The 16,791-nt window shown below is 33.7% G+C and overlaps 5 protein-coding genes and 2 pseudogenes across 7 annotated transcripts, besides 6 other annotated features; 2 read left to right on the top strand and 5 right to left on the bottom strand.

The window, feature by feature from the left end:
- Positions 1–730: 730 nt before the first annotated feature.
- Positions 731–11,169: a mobile genetic element.
- On the bottom strand, positions 3,855–4,661 carry TVAGG3_0316000 (uncharacterized protein; the record flags this gene model as incomplete). The annotated part of the gene is made up of 1 exon (XM_051230035.1): positions 3,855–4,661. The coding sequence occupies one exon, from the start codon at positions 4,659–4,661 to the stop codon at positions 3,855–3,857; it is 807 nt and encodes a 268-aa protein (XP_051099765.1).
- Positions 4,666–5,208, bottom strand: TVAGG3_0315990 (annotated as a pseudogene). The gene has a single exon. A coding segment is annotated over exon 1 (543 nt).
- On the bottom strand, positions 5,913–7,179 carry TVAGG3_0315980 (annotated as a pseudogene). Its single transcript has one exon. A coding segment is annotated over exon 1 (1,267 nt).
- On the bottom strand, positions 7,219–10,566 carry TVAGG3_0315970 (protein of unknown function, DUF4106 family; the record flags this gene model as incomplete). The annotated part of the gene is made up of 1 exon (XM_051230034.1): positions 7,219–10,566. The coding sequence occupies one exon, from the start codon at positions 10,564–10,566 to the stop codon at positions 7,219–7,221; it is 3,348 nt and encodes a 1,115-aa protein (XP_051099764.1).
- Positions 11,092–11,169: a terminal%2Cinverted (terminal inverted repeat of Maverick-3 transposon ID:TVAGG3_0315960).
- A 129-nt stretch (positions 11,170–11,298) lies between these two features.
- Positions 11,299–11,320: a mobile genetic element.
- Positions 11,299–11,320: a terminal%2Cinverted (terminal inverted repeat of Kolobok-1_TV transposon ID:TVAGG3_0013400).
- Positions 11,321–11,976: a mobile genetic element.
- Positions 11,947–11,976: a terminal%2Cinverted (terminal inverted repeat of MuDR-3_TvMULE3 transposon ID:TVAGG3_0315940).
- A 14-nt stretch (positions 11,977–11,990) lies between these two features.
- Positions 11,991–12,864, top strand: TVAGG3_0315930 (C2 domain (calcium/lipid-binding domain, CaLB) family; the record flags this gene model as incomplete). The annotated part of the gene is made up of 1 exon (XM_001304929.1): positions 12,299–12,784. The coding sequence occupies one exon, from the start codon at positions 12,299–12,301 to the stop codon at positions 12,782–12,784; it is 486 nt and encodes a 161-aa protein (XP_001304930.1).
- A 131-nt stretch (positions 12,865–12,995) lies between these two features.
- TVAGG3_0315920 (ATPase protein) lies at positions 12,996–14,007 on the bottom strand (the record flags this gene model as incomplete). Its single annotated transcript, XM_001304928.2, has 1 exon — positions 13,105–13,998. The coding sequence occupies one exon, from the start codon at positions 13,996–13,998 to the stop codon at positions 13,105–13,107; it is 894 nt and encodes a 297-aa protein (XP_001304929.1).
- A 335-nt stretch (positions 14,008–14,342) lies between these two features.
- TVAGG3_0315910 (uncharacterized protein) lies at positions 14,343–15,907 on the top strand (the record flags this gene model as incomplete). Its single annotated transcript, XM_001304927.1, has 1 exon — positions 14,343–14,897. One exon carries the CDS (start codon positions 14,343–14,345, stop codon positions 14,895–14,897), a length of 555 nt encoding a protein of 184 aa, XP_001304928.1.
- Positions 15,908–16,791: the final 884 nt, after the last annotated feature.

The raw sequence follows: 16,791 nt of genomic DNA, 5'->3' as shown, positions 1-16,791 counted from the left end.
ACTATGAATATTAAATGAGTCTAAAGAATAGTTTTTTTTTTTTTTGAAAGTTTTTTCCCCCCCAAAAAAGGTTAAAAAAAAAATTTGGGGGGGTAACAAAGATTTTAGAGTCTAAGCCAGTGTTTACTCCTAAAGAGGAAGAGAACATTGACATTGACCGAAATGTTTCTAAAAATAAAATTTTATTTTTACATGTCAAATTTCTTTTTCTCTGGAACTGGCTCTGGTTCTTTCTTCTCTCTTTCTACTTTCTTTTCTTTCTTTTCTCTCTTCTTCTTTTCTGGTGGAGTTTATGTTAAACTTCTCAGAACCATATTTTTGTAAAAAGTTCTTTTGTCCTTTAATAGCTCTTCTATTCTGTTTTTTATTTCATCTTCAAGAACAGTGCATGGTCTTCTTTGCATTCTAAAGAAGTTTTGTTGGACTTCATCTCTCCAAGAGGCGTCATCTCTGTCAACAAGTCTGTCATTGACAAATTTTAAGACTTCTCTGCTTAATGTTTTATGGTTCTTGTCATATTCCCAGAACAGAACTTTAGAACAAATTCACCTTTCTTGTTTTACACTATGTAAGATTTTATGGTCGACAGATGTTTTGCTGTCGAAAAGCTTGTCTCGAATATAGATAGCGAAATCGCTAGACATTTTCAAAAAGATAAAAATTTTAATTTTTTTCTAAAATATGTTAGAAAAAAAAGTTTGCTGACATTGACAAAAAATTTGAGAATGTTTTAAATAAGAACAAGAGGAAGTTAGAAAATGCTCAGATAAAACCCATACATGACAAGTTCTTATTTGCTCAGAATGGTATAACAGGTCTAATTGCACCGCCTGGGTCGGGTAAGACTTTCACTTATCTTAAAATGGCTGCACAACAACAAGAACTAGATGAGAAGAACCCATTCTATGAGTTAGTTGTTATTTGTAGTACTTCTGGTCAATTTGACCAAACCGTCAATTCGTTCAAAGATATTATAAAGAAGTCTAAGTTAGTAATGTATAAAGGATACTGAGTTGTTAGATTGGATAAGAAGTACCAAAAGAAGGGTTTTGAAGTACAATGCTATAAATGAGTATATAAATTTGAAGTTTAAAGACCCAAATGAGGAAATGCAGAGAAATATTAGAGAGAAACACTTCAGAAACAAACAGAAAGAGATAGAATACATTTCGAAGAAATTGCAATCTTACGATTGGAAGACTTACCCTCACAGATGTCTTCTTATCTTAGATGACTTTGCTTCTCATCCTTTGTTAAAGAACAGAAGAACAAGATATGTGTCCGAATTCTTAAGAAGCTCAGACACTTCAACATCTCTGTTGTCATTTGTGTACAGACGAGCAAGAAGTTTAAGTAAGATGTAAAGAGAATACTTACTGACATTGTACTTTTCCCCGGATTGTCCGAAGACGATTTCATGGAACTTATGAAAGAGTCCATGGCAGGTAAGTTTGACAGACATGAACTATGGGAGAAGTACAAAGTCATACAAGACCCTCATACTTCTTTCAGAATTCATATCTACGCGACAAAGTTCAATTGTAAAAAGTCAAGCGTAAAAAAATGTAAGTGTTTGGTCTTAGTCTGTTGTGGTTCTGCAGCTTTCGGTTCTTCTGGCTTTGGAATGGACTGGTTTGGTGGTACGTCGGACATTCGTTTGTGTCCTGTCGGAAGGAAGGACTTTTCCTGTCGGAAGGAAGGACTTTTCCTGTCGGAAGGAAGGACTTTTCCTGTCGGAAAGAAAAACTTTTCCTGTCGGAAAGAAAATTTTTTCCTGTTGGAAAGAAAATTTTTTCCTGTTGGAAGGAAAAACTTTTTCTGAAGGTCGGCCAAAAAGTTCTCAATTTTCGAAAATTTGAATGGTTTACGGACGGACAACTGGAAAAACTTTTCCTGTTGGAAAGAAAAACTTTTCCTGTTGGAAAGAAAAACTTTTCCTGTCGGAAGGAAGGACTTTTCCTGTCGGAAGGAAGGACTCGGAATGCCAGAAGGAAGGACTCGGAATGCCAGAAGAAGGACTCGGAATGCCAGAAGGATTTGACAAGACAATTTACCATCTAGAGCTACCTGAGCCATCTTTGGTGTCAAGCTTGAAAAATAAATGGTTCATTTACTCTTCCTCTTTGAAGTTTTGTCAAAATAACTCTGTTATTTTTTCTTTCAGTAGCGGCAAATCTTCTTTGAATGTAAGTATTGTACAACCTTTAATTAATCATGTGTGTTTGAGGTAACGTATCTTGAACTATTTGTTCATCATCTTCATTTGGTGTCTATGCTTTCTTTGGTTCATAAGGTTATAACAAGTTTGTATGCTTTGCCTTCTTTAAGGTTTGAGAACCTTCTGTCAAAACTTTCTTTGACTGTTAACAAACCTTCTATGTCTAAGTCTTCAAATTTCGCACCATTTTTGTCACAACAGCAAACTTAACTGGTTCGATGTTCAAACTTTGCTGAATGAAGACTTTTCAAAATGGTAGAAGTAAACATTCAAATATGTGAATGGGTCTAGTTCTTCTTTAAGTCCTGACATGTACTTGTTTACTGAGATGAATTTTGTCATCTTTTCTATCGGATAAAAAAAATATTTTTTTTAAAATTTACTTCAGAAAAATTTTTCTTTGTATATACACCATTCTGTACGTCTAAAAGACTTTTGACATTTGCCAAGAATGTTCGTTTAGACGCTGTCATATAACCATATTTGACAATACTGTTTATACGAATCGTACAATGACCTTTCATCTAAACACTCAAAGTCAGTTTCATCTATGAACAGTTCATATACATCTTGTTTGCTTCTAACAATGTTTGTCTCTCTTCGGTATGTGGAATTTGTCTTGGATTGAACTTAGAAATATCTAATGTCATGAAATATGAGAACAAGTGTTGTAAAAGTCAGATGTCAAAGTTTCTGCTAAGTCGTCAAAATATTCTGTATCTTGCATATGAGAATCTGACGTTCTGACAACTACATATCTTCTGTCAGAACTTTCTAACTTCATCGGAACAGCATTGTTTGAAACCATAATGAAGTTTGCAACATTTTCACAAACTCTTTGGTCTTTATATTTTCTTTCAACAACTCCAACTTTGTCTGTTATAAACTCTTCAAAGCATCTGAGTTTAAAACTTTTGTTGTATCTATACTTTGAAGTTCATTGCAAACTATAAGTTTCATATTCTCAATTGAAGAGTTAAATTTACCGCAGATGTTTTCTAAGTTTGTCATATTAGGGTTCGAATAGCCCTCTAACAGTTTGCACAAGATATCTGTAAAGAATGTGTTCTTACCTGTTCCTTGTTTTCCAATTATAATGAGAGCAGTTTCATTTTTAGCACTTGGATGTTGTAAGATGTTTGCAAACCAACATAAGATATACTCATAGACTCTTTCGTTTCCATTGCATATAATTTTTTGACATGGTCTCACCAAGCTTCTATAATATTTTCTTTCCATTCTACTTGTTCATATTTATATCCATGAAGATAGAATAGAAGTTTGGAGAAGGTGTATAAAACTTTATACCACGAACTGAAAAATCTTCTAACTTTGACAATAAGATATCCCAAGCATCTAACATCTTCATGCCAACTTGTACGACTTTTATTTTCTTAAGTTTCTGTTTACATTCTTGTTCTGAAACTATTGTCGCTTTAGGTTTGTTAAAGACTACATCCCATTCTTTCATAACATAACATTCTGGGCAGAGTCGACATAATGACTAAACGTTTCAAATTCTCGACTGCTTTGTTTATAGTCTCGAAATGGACACATATTTCTGAACGCTTGGAAGTCATAAAAATCTGAACATCTATTCTGTACATTTTTATAAAAATAAAAAAAAATATTTTTTTTATTCTTGAGCTATTTGTTGCATTTGTTCCATTTGTTGCATTTGTTGTTCTTGAGCTATTTGTTGTTGAAGTTGTTCTTGTAATACAATACTTTCACCAGTTGCATCTTCCAATTCGAAACTTTCTGCCGTCATTGACAAATACATAGGACATAAAAGTTTTACAGGAACAAAGTTTGCGTCAACTAATGTCAACGTTATACTTGCCAAAGTGTTTGAGTTTACTAAAGCTGAAAACTCTGCATTCGAATGAACAATAGGCAAACCAGCAGAGAATGTGTTATTTATACGCATAAGTATCTTTTGGTCATAGTAATTTCTGTCGACATTCGAATAACACTTTGAACCTAAGTTTGAAACAATATATAAAATAGGTGTACTTAAAGTCAATGGAATAGACATTCCTTGTATGACACCTTTTCCTGTTATAGGAAACTGTTGGTAGTAAAAACCAGATATAAGTTTTGTATTATAGCTCATATTGTTTATAGTAAACTCAGTCGGACATCCAAACATAATGAAACCTGCTCTAGTTGCAGCACATGTTACACTCGTCCTTAAAGTATTAAATAAGTCAACAAAACCTGTTGGTGGTATATCTGAGTAAGTATCTTCAAAGGAGTATTTTTTACCATTCACAACAATAAAATCTTCTGGTGTCAAAAGAGCAAAACAGGCTTTAGTCGTCATTGTGTTTAAGGTTAGTTTACAATATCGTCCTTGAGGACTTTGTAAGTTTGTTGTTATAGAATTATATGACTCAGGGTTTTTAGTCGTAATAGTATAAACCATTGTGTCTTCTGCCATTTACTTAGCAAATAAATTTTAATGAAATGTTGTGGTCGTCAAATATTTTTATGACGTCTGGGAAACTATACTTTAAGTTCAACGTTTCACCTCCTTTCATAACGTATATCTTGTCAATGACATTATATGAAACACCACAGCAACTAACGTCGGTTCTATTTCTTTGATGTTTATATCGTCTGCCTCTGTCAAAAGTTTCAATAGTTCTTTCAAAACTTCATGAGGTGCAATGACATATGAGTTCACTTTTACAGGGTTGTGTTCGACCAAGTTTAACATTATACCTAAAGCTTGACAAATCTTCTCCTGAGTTTGAAGTTGTCTTTAAGTTGTTGGTAGTCGTTTCGAATATCTGCAACAGAACTTAAGTCTCTGCTAACTTCAGGGTATGTTGGTTGTTCTTTTACAGGAACAATTGTTATACCATCTTGGTCTTCGTATGGTTTCCCCACTTCAACATCTCTTTCTTTGACATTGACAATAACACTTTGACTGTTTGTTTGAGTTGGTGAATTTAACTTCACATCTGCCACCGCCATTAAACCTTTTGAAACACTTACGCTTCTATTTTTCGGAAATGCATTTTACTTAGAATAAAAAGATGGACGTATTCGAGTATCTCTTCGAATTGAAGCAGAACAAAGTTTACACACACAAACAATACAAATACATTGACAGAATAGTTCTTTATACAAACAATGGTAAATGTTATAGAATAGCAGTCTTTGCTGAACCAAAATATTTTCATAAAGCAAAGAAAGTTGGTATAACTGAAATGGTGAAAGTTCTTGAAGCAGACAAAAATATAACTTCAAAACTTACAGATATTTCTAAAGGAAAGTTTATAATACAATATTATGTCAAAACTGGCGTACTGTCAATATTTGACGGAGAGAAGTCAGTTCAAGAACAACTTACTGACCTGCTGCCAAAATCTGCTCGATGGAAGCTGTCGTTATGCCAATCTGAGGAGCCCAGCAGGTTTCATCGAACGAATCTTCAAAAGAGCATCTTCCGTGAAAAGTGCTATTGGTTTTGTAAACTTCTTTGCTCTCAGTTCATCTGGACCGTCTCTGTCACAGTATATTGTATTTGTACAGTACCAACAGTTGAAATACCACCCATAAAGTCTTCTGAGTCAGCAAATGGAATGCCAAGCCAAAAGTTTGAACGGTCTCCATTTGTATATTGAGTTTTTGACCTCCTGTATGAGTCCATACTTTCACATATGGCATAATAGAACTTTGCATTTCAGGGTTAATGGTTGTTGTGAAGTTGTTGTTAAAGTTCATAGCATCTAATGTCAAGTTGTATGACCTCATATCCTCAACTGTAGAATATTCTTCTCTGGGATAATATTGCCATCTATGTTTATATGATATTTAATACCGGGTTGTAGAAACAAGAATAGTCATTTATAGTTCGTCTGAACAGTACAAACATAGTATCTGCATGTTTCATTGCAGTTGTTAAAGCAATATCTGTTCTTGCACCTGGGTCAGCACTTTGGTTTCCAACTTCACCTGCAAAGTCTTTGACAGATATTTGGTGTATAGGGAACATAAGTGGAACTGCAATATATTTGGCAGCTAAAGCATTTGAAATATCTGGGTCCAACATATAGACTGCAAGTCTGCTTTCTATTCTCTTGCATTCAAATTTTTCGCATGTGAACTTAACTGGGTCCCAAGCAGTTCCAGCAGCATTGAAATAATAGTTTACTTCAGTGTTGAGGTTTGAGAAACCAAAGTCTAAGTCAACTTTGTCTTTGCAAAAAGTCGGCGAATGACATTTTATTTGTTCCCACTACTTCTGTAAGAGTGAATGGGTCTTGTGTTGGTGCAATGACTAAGTTATTTTTGCTTGGAGTAAGTTCGATAGAAATTTTTCCTGCCCAGTTTGGCAAGTATCTTAAAAACCTGAAGATGAGGAAAGATGACAAAGGAACTCTAAGTTTCAGTTTTACTTTAGTGACAGCATTTCCATCTGAACCAGAAAGGTTAACATAAACTCCTGGAACGTTAGGGTCAAGTCTTCTTATTTTCTCAATGGTTGCATACTGGTCTGTTTGTTCTCTAGCTTGTGGTTGTACTGAGTTTCTCAAAGCGAACCATTCATAGTTTGCCCATGTTACTGTTTGAACTAAGTCAGAGTTAGAATATATCTTATATCCCATGAAAACTTCTGGAGCATATTGGTATCCGACATAGAAAATTCCATTGCAACCTTTCTTGTCAGACAACTTGGCAGAAGGTTTTATTTCAATGTCTTGTTCCACGTATAAGAATGAGTTGTCAATAGAAATAATATGAAACCTGTCGCAAGCAATATCTACTGTTGTTGAAGAACCTTCTCCAAACTCACCTACATTTCCATAAGAAACAGCAGTTGTATATTCGTAAGTTCCAGGAACTATTTCTGACCTTCTAATGGCATTGTCGCATTCGTTATACCATTCGGAAACATTTCCATTCATGGCATCCAAAACTGTTGGCGTTATATTCTGAGCGGCGTACATTTCATATGGGTAAAAATATAGAATAGTTGGATTTATTTGTCATAATTGTTTCGGACCAAGCTTTACTTTCTTCCTGACTGAGTTTTTAACTCTTCTTTTTCCTTCATTGCCACTACTTTCACTTTGTTCTTCACTACTTTCACTTTGTTCTACTCTTCTCTTCTTCTTTGGTAACTTGCCCTCTGCTTCAAGTTGTTGCATCTTTGCCTCATGTTCACCTAGTATGTTGTAAATTTCCCATGTCCTTTTTGCCTTTGGGCTCTGGTCGCCCATCTCAGGTAACCTATATCCTAGAAAGATTTTGTCATAGTTTGTATTTGAGTCTTCGCGTATTGTTTGCATGACTCTTTCCTGAGTTTCCGGTTCAAGCTCTTCAAACAGAGCTTGTCCATATGGAATATGCTCGTTTCCAAATATATGTTTTTGTAGCCATTCTGGTTTTCTTTCCATGTTACCAACAATATCTTTTGTGAATGGGAAAGCTTTTACCCAATCTTTCAGTCTTGCGTCATTTATTTCTGTAGTTGGTTTTATTTTGTCAAGGAACATGTTTTTCAATACTAACATTTCATTTGGTACTGTCCATTTGAGTTTTCTTAAATATTCATCCCTTCTCAGTTCATTGTCTGCAAAGTAAGTTTTTATGACATTTTGTAAACTTTCGTTTGCAAGGTCATGTACAATAGGTTCTCTTCCTTCTCTCTCCCTAACTTTCTTTCTAAACTCTTCACCAAATATACCATCTTTATGGTTCTGTGTAGTTCTTTGAGATAAATGTTTTAGAACGTCAGGTGTTATATTTCCATCAGCCATGTTCATTTCATACTGGTCCAAAATATCTGCATGTTTCATATCTTTCAATGGCATTAAAGCCGCGCTGAAAATACCAGCTATATCTGGTTCACCATTGACTTCCATTGCGTCTACAACTTCTTGGAATTGTGGTTGTAAGTTTATGAACCACCTATCCGGGTTAGCTTTATGACCCCATCTCATTGTAGTTCCATAGTCTGCAGAAACAAAAGTAGGTTTGTTTCCATCTTGGTTAGGTTCTGAATGAACTTTAAACAATGTTTCATTTCTATATGTTTTGTTGAAATTTAACCTTTTATTTTCACCGAGTTCAGCCAAAGATTGAACGTTATATGGTCGTAAGTAAAAAGGGTTGTTGTATTTGTGTACATTTTCTTTCAGTACTTCCATTCTATGCTGAATATTTTCATCTGGTGTTGGAGTCTTTTGTATGTCGGCAAACATTTTTCGATATTCTTCTACTATGTCAGCCGAATTTTTTTTAGACTCTTGGAAAGATTCCATATTCACCTCATACTCTTGTTGAGGGTCAAGATTTTTCGGCTGTTCCAAATCTTCATCTAGTTCTGTGAAGTTAGTTTCCAAAGGAGGGACTTGTTCGTTTCCTTCAGGCTCTTCTAGCTGTTGTTGCTGAACTATTTCTTCCATGTCTGGTTGTATCTGAACTTCTTCCTGTGGAGTTTCTTGTACCTCATCTGCTGGCATTTCATATATTCCGAGACCGTTTTCAACAAGTTCCCTATTTAAGTCATCCGCATTCATAAGCCTTTGTTCTTTCGTTCCGTCTCTATTTTTTACGCGTTTCATGAAGATAGTTGAATCATCATTTATCTCTGACACCAAATATCTCGGAGTAAATTCGTTCATGTCATTTGGATGATATGCTATTAAATCATATCCCTTAGCGAGCTTGTATTTTCCAGGTTTGAAATTATATCCCATTTGGTGCTGAGCCATAAAGCTAAATAGGTTCGGGTCAGTATTTCCTTCCTTGAACTTTCTAATAGCTTCTTTATATCTGTCACTAAAGTCAAGAGTAGCTGGGTAACCATAGTCTTCTTTAAGCATTTTTAAGAAATCTTGGTTTCCTTGTTCTCTACTTCTTTTATGTCCTTGCTCTGTTTGTGGTTGTTGTTGTGCAGGGTTTTGAACTGTTGGTTGCTGTGCTGGTTGTGGAGGTGGTTGTTGTGCTGGTTGTTGTTGTGGTGCTGGTTGTTGTGTTGGTTGTTGTTGTTGTTGTTGTTGTTGTGTTGGTTGTTGTGTTGGTTTTGGTGCATGCCTGTGTCTGTGTCCATGTGACGATGTAAATGTTTTAGGTAGTCCTGGTGCAGGTGCTTCTCTTGGAGGGTTTGGTGGTATATAGGTTCCACTATCTAGTATATAAGTTCCACCAGCTGGTATATAAGTTCCACCAGCTGGCACATATGTTCCATCTGCAGCATAGTGTCCTACCTGACTTTTCGTTTTTAAGAAAGCATTTACTAGGTCTGTTTTGGTCTGTTGTAACTCTTTTTCTTGACTTTCCACAACAGTTGCTCTAACGGCGTCATAGGCACTTTGAACTGCCTGTCTCGTTGCTGCATCTGTTATTTTCGTCATATTTTGTGCTACTTCTCTTAACTCTTTGTCGAAACCTTCAGACTTCAGTTTCTTTCCAGATGAGAAGTCGTTCACTAGTTTCACCTTACTATGAAGAGCTTCGAAGGCGTTCTTAAAGTCAGCATTCATTAAAGCTTCATTTGAACTGTCTTCATCCGCTTGTATTTTTGTCCTTATTGACCCTATAAGTTGGGCTGCTTTAGCGTTGGCTTGGGCATCTAACCAGTCATTGTTAGCTTTTATATATTCTGCGCTTTTCATTGCCTTTTGCATGGCTGCGTCGTTATTTTTACTTTCTTGTGCTAAGTTTTCATACTGTACGGTTTGGTTTTGCAACTGTAAAAGTTTTTCTGCCTTTACATTTGCTTCAACTTCTTTTTTATACTCATCGCTATCCATATATGTCTTCAGGGCTTTTTGTTTTATCTCTTCATCTTTCAGTACTTTATATTGAGTAGTATGGTTTTTCAAATTTATAACATCTTGTTCCATTTTTGCTACTTCTGCTGCTTTTTCTGACACTTTTTTCGCATATTCCTCTGTACTTAGTTCTTTCAGTTGTTCTTCTTTCTTCTTTTTCTCTACGTTTAACTCATTTAGTTTCTTTGTGTGTCTGTCATATTCTAGTTTCTTTTCGTTTTCACTTATTTGTTTCTGTATGTCTATGTTTGACTTTTTGACATCTGTTATTTGATTTTTGAGTGAACTCAAATTCATTTGACTTTGAGGGTTATAAGCTGTTCCGTCTGCAGCTCCACCATAGCCTGCCATTTTCGCTAAAAGTGCCGCTCTTAAACCTCCACTCTGTGCACCAAAAACTCTGTTTAAAAGCATAGGATTGCTTGACATTTGTTGCAACATAGTGGGGTCATTCATCATTTGTTGTTGCAACTGTTGTTGTGGTGTCAGTTTTACTATTGGATGTTTCAATGCTCCCTTCCTCTTACGTATATTCTTACGTAGCTTACGTGGCATTTTAAGTGAAGTTAAAAAGCGGTTTTTGACAGATGTTTATATGACACTTTCTCCGGTTTATAGGACCTCTCTCATATTCTATCTTGTCATATCTAAACTCATAGTCATGTATGTCCTCTAACCATCTCATAACGGTTTCCAAACCACTTTTATCGGATGTAAAGTAAAAGCATGGATGGTTATGTAAAACGTCTAAAGTTTCTAAAGAGTCTCTCAAAGTATACTTCCTTGGAACGCCTGTAACTTTTCCTGTAGCGACGATAGACCCTTACTTGTCCGGACAAAGTTATACTATTTTGAGTGCTCTACAAAAAAGTCAACGACGACGACTCTCAAAAATTTTTTATGGGCTAGAGGGCGCAACGCGCCTGGAGGCCCCCAGTACCCAAAAACTTCATTTATACTAAACATCTTCAGGGCTAGAGGGCACGAAGTGCCTGGAAGCCCCCAGTACCCAAAAACTTCATTTATACTAAACATCTTCAGGGCTAGAGGGCACGAAGTGCCTGGAAGCCCCCAGTACCCAAAAACTTCATTTATACTAAACATCTTCAGGGCTAGAGGGCACGAAGTGCCTGGAAGCCCCACTACCTTTTTTTTTTTAAATTAGTTTCATTTTCTACTTTTATTTTGAATTAATAATTTATAATATCAAATATTATGGCGTAACCTCTCCTTTAAAATATAGATATATATAGGCCTATAGAGTTTATTGGCACTCTCAAAACTCTAGAATTTTGAGTTTACTATACCCTTAATAAAATTTAATTGCCAAGGTTCATCTAATTTTTTGATTTTTAATGTTTTATGAATTTTATTTATCATGTATATATCTAATGAAGATTATATATGTAGAAGATAAGTACCTTAATATGTACGTAAATTTTAATGAAATTTATACAACATTATAAAAATTTATGAATAAAAACTTGATATAAAATAACATTTTTATTTTTACTAAGAAAAAAAGGTTTTTGATAATAAATTTATTTTATTTCGAAAAAGTAGCAATAATCGTAAAAGGGTATTGATAGGCTTGCTAAAGTAACTAATTTTAGCTGTCAAATACTTTTGTATTTTGAAGTAAATTAGTATAAATTTGTTTTTACTTTTATTTCGAAAAAGTAGCAATAATCGTAAAAGGGTATTGATAGGCTTGCTAAAGTAACTAATTTTAGTTGTCAAATACTTTTGTATTTTGAAGTAAATTAGTATAAATTTGATATTATTTTAACTCCCTTTGAAAACCTCAATTTTCCATACAGAGGGAACGGGAATAGCATCCAATATTCCCTGAGAATGGTTGCGCATTCTCAGTTCTCTCTATATTTCGAACGAAGCTCTCATCGGTCTTTTTTTAATACTAAACGTTTTTTTCCCTGTCACTTTTAGCTAAAATTTGGGTTTGCCATCTTGATATTTTCTCACGGTTTACATCAAATGATATGGCAGTGTTATTTTTCGTGTTGTGCTATTCTGAATAATATTAATATTGGCGTTTTTTGTCAAATTTATTTTCTATGTGGCGATAGATCTCTCAGAATATTTTTTGAGAGGCTTACTGGAATTTAAAAAAGAAACATATTAGCTTATATTTTATTAATTTGCAATATTTATTAATTATAAGGCGAAAATTTTAGTCCTCAGAATTAATGACCTAATTACTTCTCAAATGTTTTTGGGGTTTCTCAGAAAATTTGATAAGTCGTTAGGTCATCATTTTTTAACATTGATGTCCAGCAACTTCGACTACATGCCTCTTATGAGTGGCAGCCGTGCATATATCCGCGTTGACGGTGTTGAAACAGGTTCTTTCCACACAAATGGTAAAACAACTTTAGTTGCTCGTGTTGGTCCAAGAGCAAACTTCATGAATCATACAGCCGAATTCTCAGAAAAGAATTGTCCAAAGAAGACATGGGAATTCAAGTACTCTGATGCATCTCGTTCCTCTTTTGTTGTTGTAATTTCAAAGAAACATCTCTTTGGTGGAGACGAAGAGATTGGTGAAGTTGAACTTCGCCTTTCAGCATTCGAACCAAATACAGTTGTCAGCGCAGAGTTCAATCTCAAGAGTCCACATAACCAAGCAGTTCCAGCTCGAGCTCGTTTAAGTGTTCACCTTTCAGAAGATGGTAGCTCAGCTTTCTGCGCTCCAGCAGGTGGTGTTGTTTTTCAGAATGCAGAAATTCCACACAAGAAGACATATTTCCAGTAAGAAATTGCAAAATTCAAAATTTATTTCCGTTTTTGTTTGTTTTTATATATTATATTATATTAAATACTTTTCTATCCCTCTATCCTTAATTAATTAGCTGTTTTTTATGTTTCAATTTTAGGAATAATTAAACTGTAAATACTGAATTCATATTATCTTTCTTGATCTCATCTGTTAAACTCTTTGTTGCCAGTTTTTTAATAAATATTTCGGACATTCTATTATAATAATTCAAATAAAAAATTATATAAAAAAAAATTAAAATGTAGCTTATAACAGTAAGATAATATTTATATAAATGTGTTATATTTTGATCAAATCTATTGAGGAGACATAAGAGGGGCAAGTTTTTCGGAGAATCTCTTAATTGCTTCAATTCCTTTGACTTCTTCATCAAGGAGAGGTATCTTAGCAATACGGAATTCTTCTCCATAAAGTTCTTCAATATCTGTAAGATATTTCTGTTGATTGAGATATCTTTTATGGCAGAATGGGCATTCTTCAACCATTTGTTCCTGGAGGACTTGATTGACGACAAGGCAATGTGATTCTATATTTTGTTCTTGTAGGAATGTAATTAATCTTTCTGTTTCGTATAATGGAAGAAATTCTGGTAATAAAACGCAAACAAATGTGCATTCTTGTGGATTTGTAAGACGCTTACGAGCATTTTCCATTAAGGAAGTCAAGCGATTAAATTTATCAGACACATCGAAGTTTGGACCTAAAAGTGATGAAATTGAAGAGAGCATGCTTGGGTTGAAGAGTCCAGAATTGGTAAAGAACGATTTGGTAGGGAGTTGAAGAAGTCTCATTGTATGGCCAGTAGGAGCTGTATCATAAACTACAACGTCATAATCATCCTTATCAACTGAGTTAAAAAGCTGTGTGAGAGCATTAAATTCATCGATACCTGGCATTGATGAGATTTGCTCAAATTGTTCGTCGCCATTATCGGAAATTGTTTCTGGTGCTTCCATAGCCCATAGATTTGTAAATCCATTAACGAGTGTTGGACTTGAAGTAAAATGTTGCTGGAATGCATCACCGATATTAGAAGCTGGGTCTGTAGAAATCAATAAAACACGTTGGCGCTTCTTTGCAAGAGCAATTGCAATAGAGCAAGATGTTGAAGTCTTTCCAACACCTCCTTTTCCGCCAACCATGATCCATTTATATGTAGGTGAATCTAAAAAAGGTAATTCGCTTGACATAATTTTTTTAATCGGTCTGGTCAAGACGGATATGTCATATATATGTATTCTTAATGAAAATTCTATTTTCAAAGTAAAAACTCCAAAATAAGGCATATATAAAAATTTTGAATCAGAAAGCTAGAGCTATCCGCATTTAAAAGTGATTTTCCTTGTATCCACATGCAAAGAAATGTTCTCCTATAAGCACAATGGCCGAGATAACATATTGATTTTAAATTTTGAGAAAAGGGGAGTTTATTAGTATTTTTGATTTGTAAATGATTTGCTATAATAATCTATAATATTTCGACGTAAAATTCAAATTTCTGAAGTTTGATAAAATTTGACACCATTCAATTTTGATGAGTGGTAATCTAAGTAGAATTATTCAGGATGCTCAACAGTTTTTGACAAAAATGGAAGCATCATTTAATGATATGCAATCAAAAGTCAAATCAAAAACAATATCTCCAGGAGATTACGCTCAAATTAACAAAACTAATTTGGAAACTTTAGAAAATATGATCATTAACATGTCGAAGGCATGCATAACAAGAACAAATGCTATCGAAACATCACTTGAAACTTTGGAAAGCAATATTAGAACAGTTGATGGTTTAATGCTCGAAGCAAAAGGAAAGGTTGGTGCTAGTATTCAAAAAGATTATGTCAAGCGTCAGAAAATTCCAGAAAATATTCAATACAATCAATCATTCGAAATAAATGAACCAGTAAAAATAAATTACGGAAATTTTGACGAACAGCCCCAGAGTGGAGAGAAAATTAATTTTGATGTGCTTGAACCTATTGGTATGTCATTCAAAAACACTATAACTGATGTTCCTGAAGTTCAATTGATTTATCCAAAAATTCGAGAAAACTGGACGTTACATGAAGAATTTTTCAGGGGTAAATAGATCATAAAAATCGATATGAATTTTTAACTATCGATAATCGATTTTTTCCCTTTGTTCTAATACTACTCAGAGTTTAATCATGAGCGTTATTGTTGTAATTGAATATATTTTTTACGTTTATAAAATATTTTATTTCGATTTAATCAGAAATACTTTTTAAATATTGAAAAATCTATCGATAATCCTGTGTTACCATGTGCTGATTGAATTGTTTCTTATGCATAGGTCTAGACAAGATGTTTTAATGCTATAATTCAGAAATTTCATTGAATGAAAATGTTTTAGAAGTTAAAGCCATATAGAGACTTAAATAATATATTCATGAAAATTTAGCTTCTCATTGGTCAATATTCAATGTTTCCTCAATAAAAATTTAAAAAATATATTACCCAGATTTTCCTTACTTTTACCACTCCCCATGTAATTTCTGGGGAAAACGATAATTCATTTTTTTTATGGATGAATAGATCGTTTTCCTAGAAAGGACCTCATATCTCTGGCTAAAAAGAGTGTCAGATCCTAAATAGATTATTGATCTAGTGTACAAATCCAATAAAAAGCCTATTTTTTGGCTTTTTTGGTGCTCATTTTTTCGAAGATCTACATGAATATGGGGAAACCATCGGATTTTTTTGGTTAACCCACATCTTCATGTAGTCTGGACTATCTTTCCTCGAAGAACCTCTTTACGGGTGTAAAAACTCATAAAGTTCTCAAAAGATTCATTCTCGATCCCCATGCTGAAAGAATTTACAATAAAAAAGAGATCTACGCATCAAACTACAGCCATAAATGAACTGAACCCCTAAAGCTCAGCTCTTAGTTTATCAAAAACGTCGAAATCCTTCTCATTGCAATCAAATTTTCTCAATAACTCATAAGAAAAATCGAATTTTGATTAAGCCGATGTTATAGGTATCACAAATACTACAAACTTGAGCAATATCGAAATTGCCAGCAAAAGTTTGAAATTGCATTGCTCATATTTGTTTTGTAAACTAAAAATCTGCTTATATTATTCATTAATTTTTTATATATTATTCATATACTTTAATAAAAACAATACTATTTCACCTTAAAAATGAATTTCATAAGTCAATATTATTTTTTTGAAAATGTATCAATTTTCGATTAAAACAACATGAGAATAAAATTTACGCAAAATTATTTTAAAAAATGGTTTTAAAAATTTACAATTGATTAAGAATAAGATTGGAAGAAGTTTTGAAGTTTAATTTTAAGAAAAAAAATTCGGATATTATTCATGGATCTAAGTAATCTGATATTTGAGTATCGGCACTATGCATAAAACATATATTTATAGTTTTTTTGGAGTTTTATGATTTTAAATATATTCAAATTTGGCAATCCAATAGATTTTTAAAAAATAGGTAAATAAAAATAGATTACATATGCAGCAGATTTAGAACATGAAACAAATCTTATAGTGACCCAAAAAAAATTCATGATCCAAAAAAGAAAAAAATTAGCTAAATGGGAATCAAACCTTGACATAATAAATCATTATGTCGGATGTTTCCACAACACTACACCAGCAGTTCGAAAAATACTCTTGGTGGTTCTATTTAATTGCTACCCCCAACGATAGGCGGTGTCCCCAGCTTTAGAGAGGTGGTAAAAGTAAGGAAAATCTGGGTATTATCTTGCACAGAAATCTGATAGTATCATTATCAACAGATTAAATCAAATTGATTTTTATCATACAATCCTTCATTCTAAGGATGTCAATTCGGAAAATTGTTTTCATTTTAGGAGAATATAATTTTCCTTTTGGAAAATTTAAAAAGTGAGACGCGCAGGATTCGAACTTTTTTAAAAGTTGATTTAAATATATTCTAGTGTGGATTCTAAGGATAATATCATATTTAAAATA

The sequence above is a fragment of the Trichomonas vaginalis genome, chromosome V, assembly GCF_026262505.1.
Source record: "Trichomonas vaginalis G3 chromosome V, whole genome shotgun sequence".
In the NCBI taxonomy this organism is placed as follows: domain Eukaryota; phylum Parabasalia; order Trichomonadida; family Trichomonadidae; genus Trichomonas; species Trichomonas vaginalis.
The sequence above is the reverse complement of the archived record's forward strand: the minus strand, read 5'-3'. Positions and strand labels throughout refer to the sequence as shown.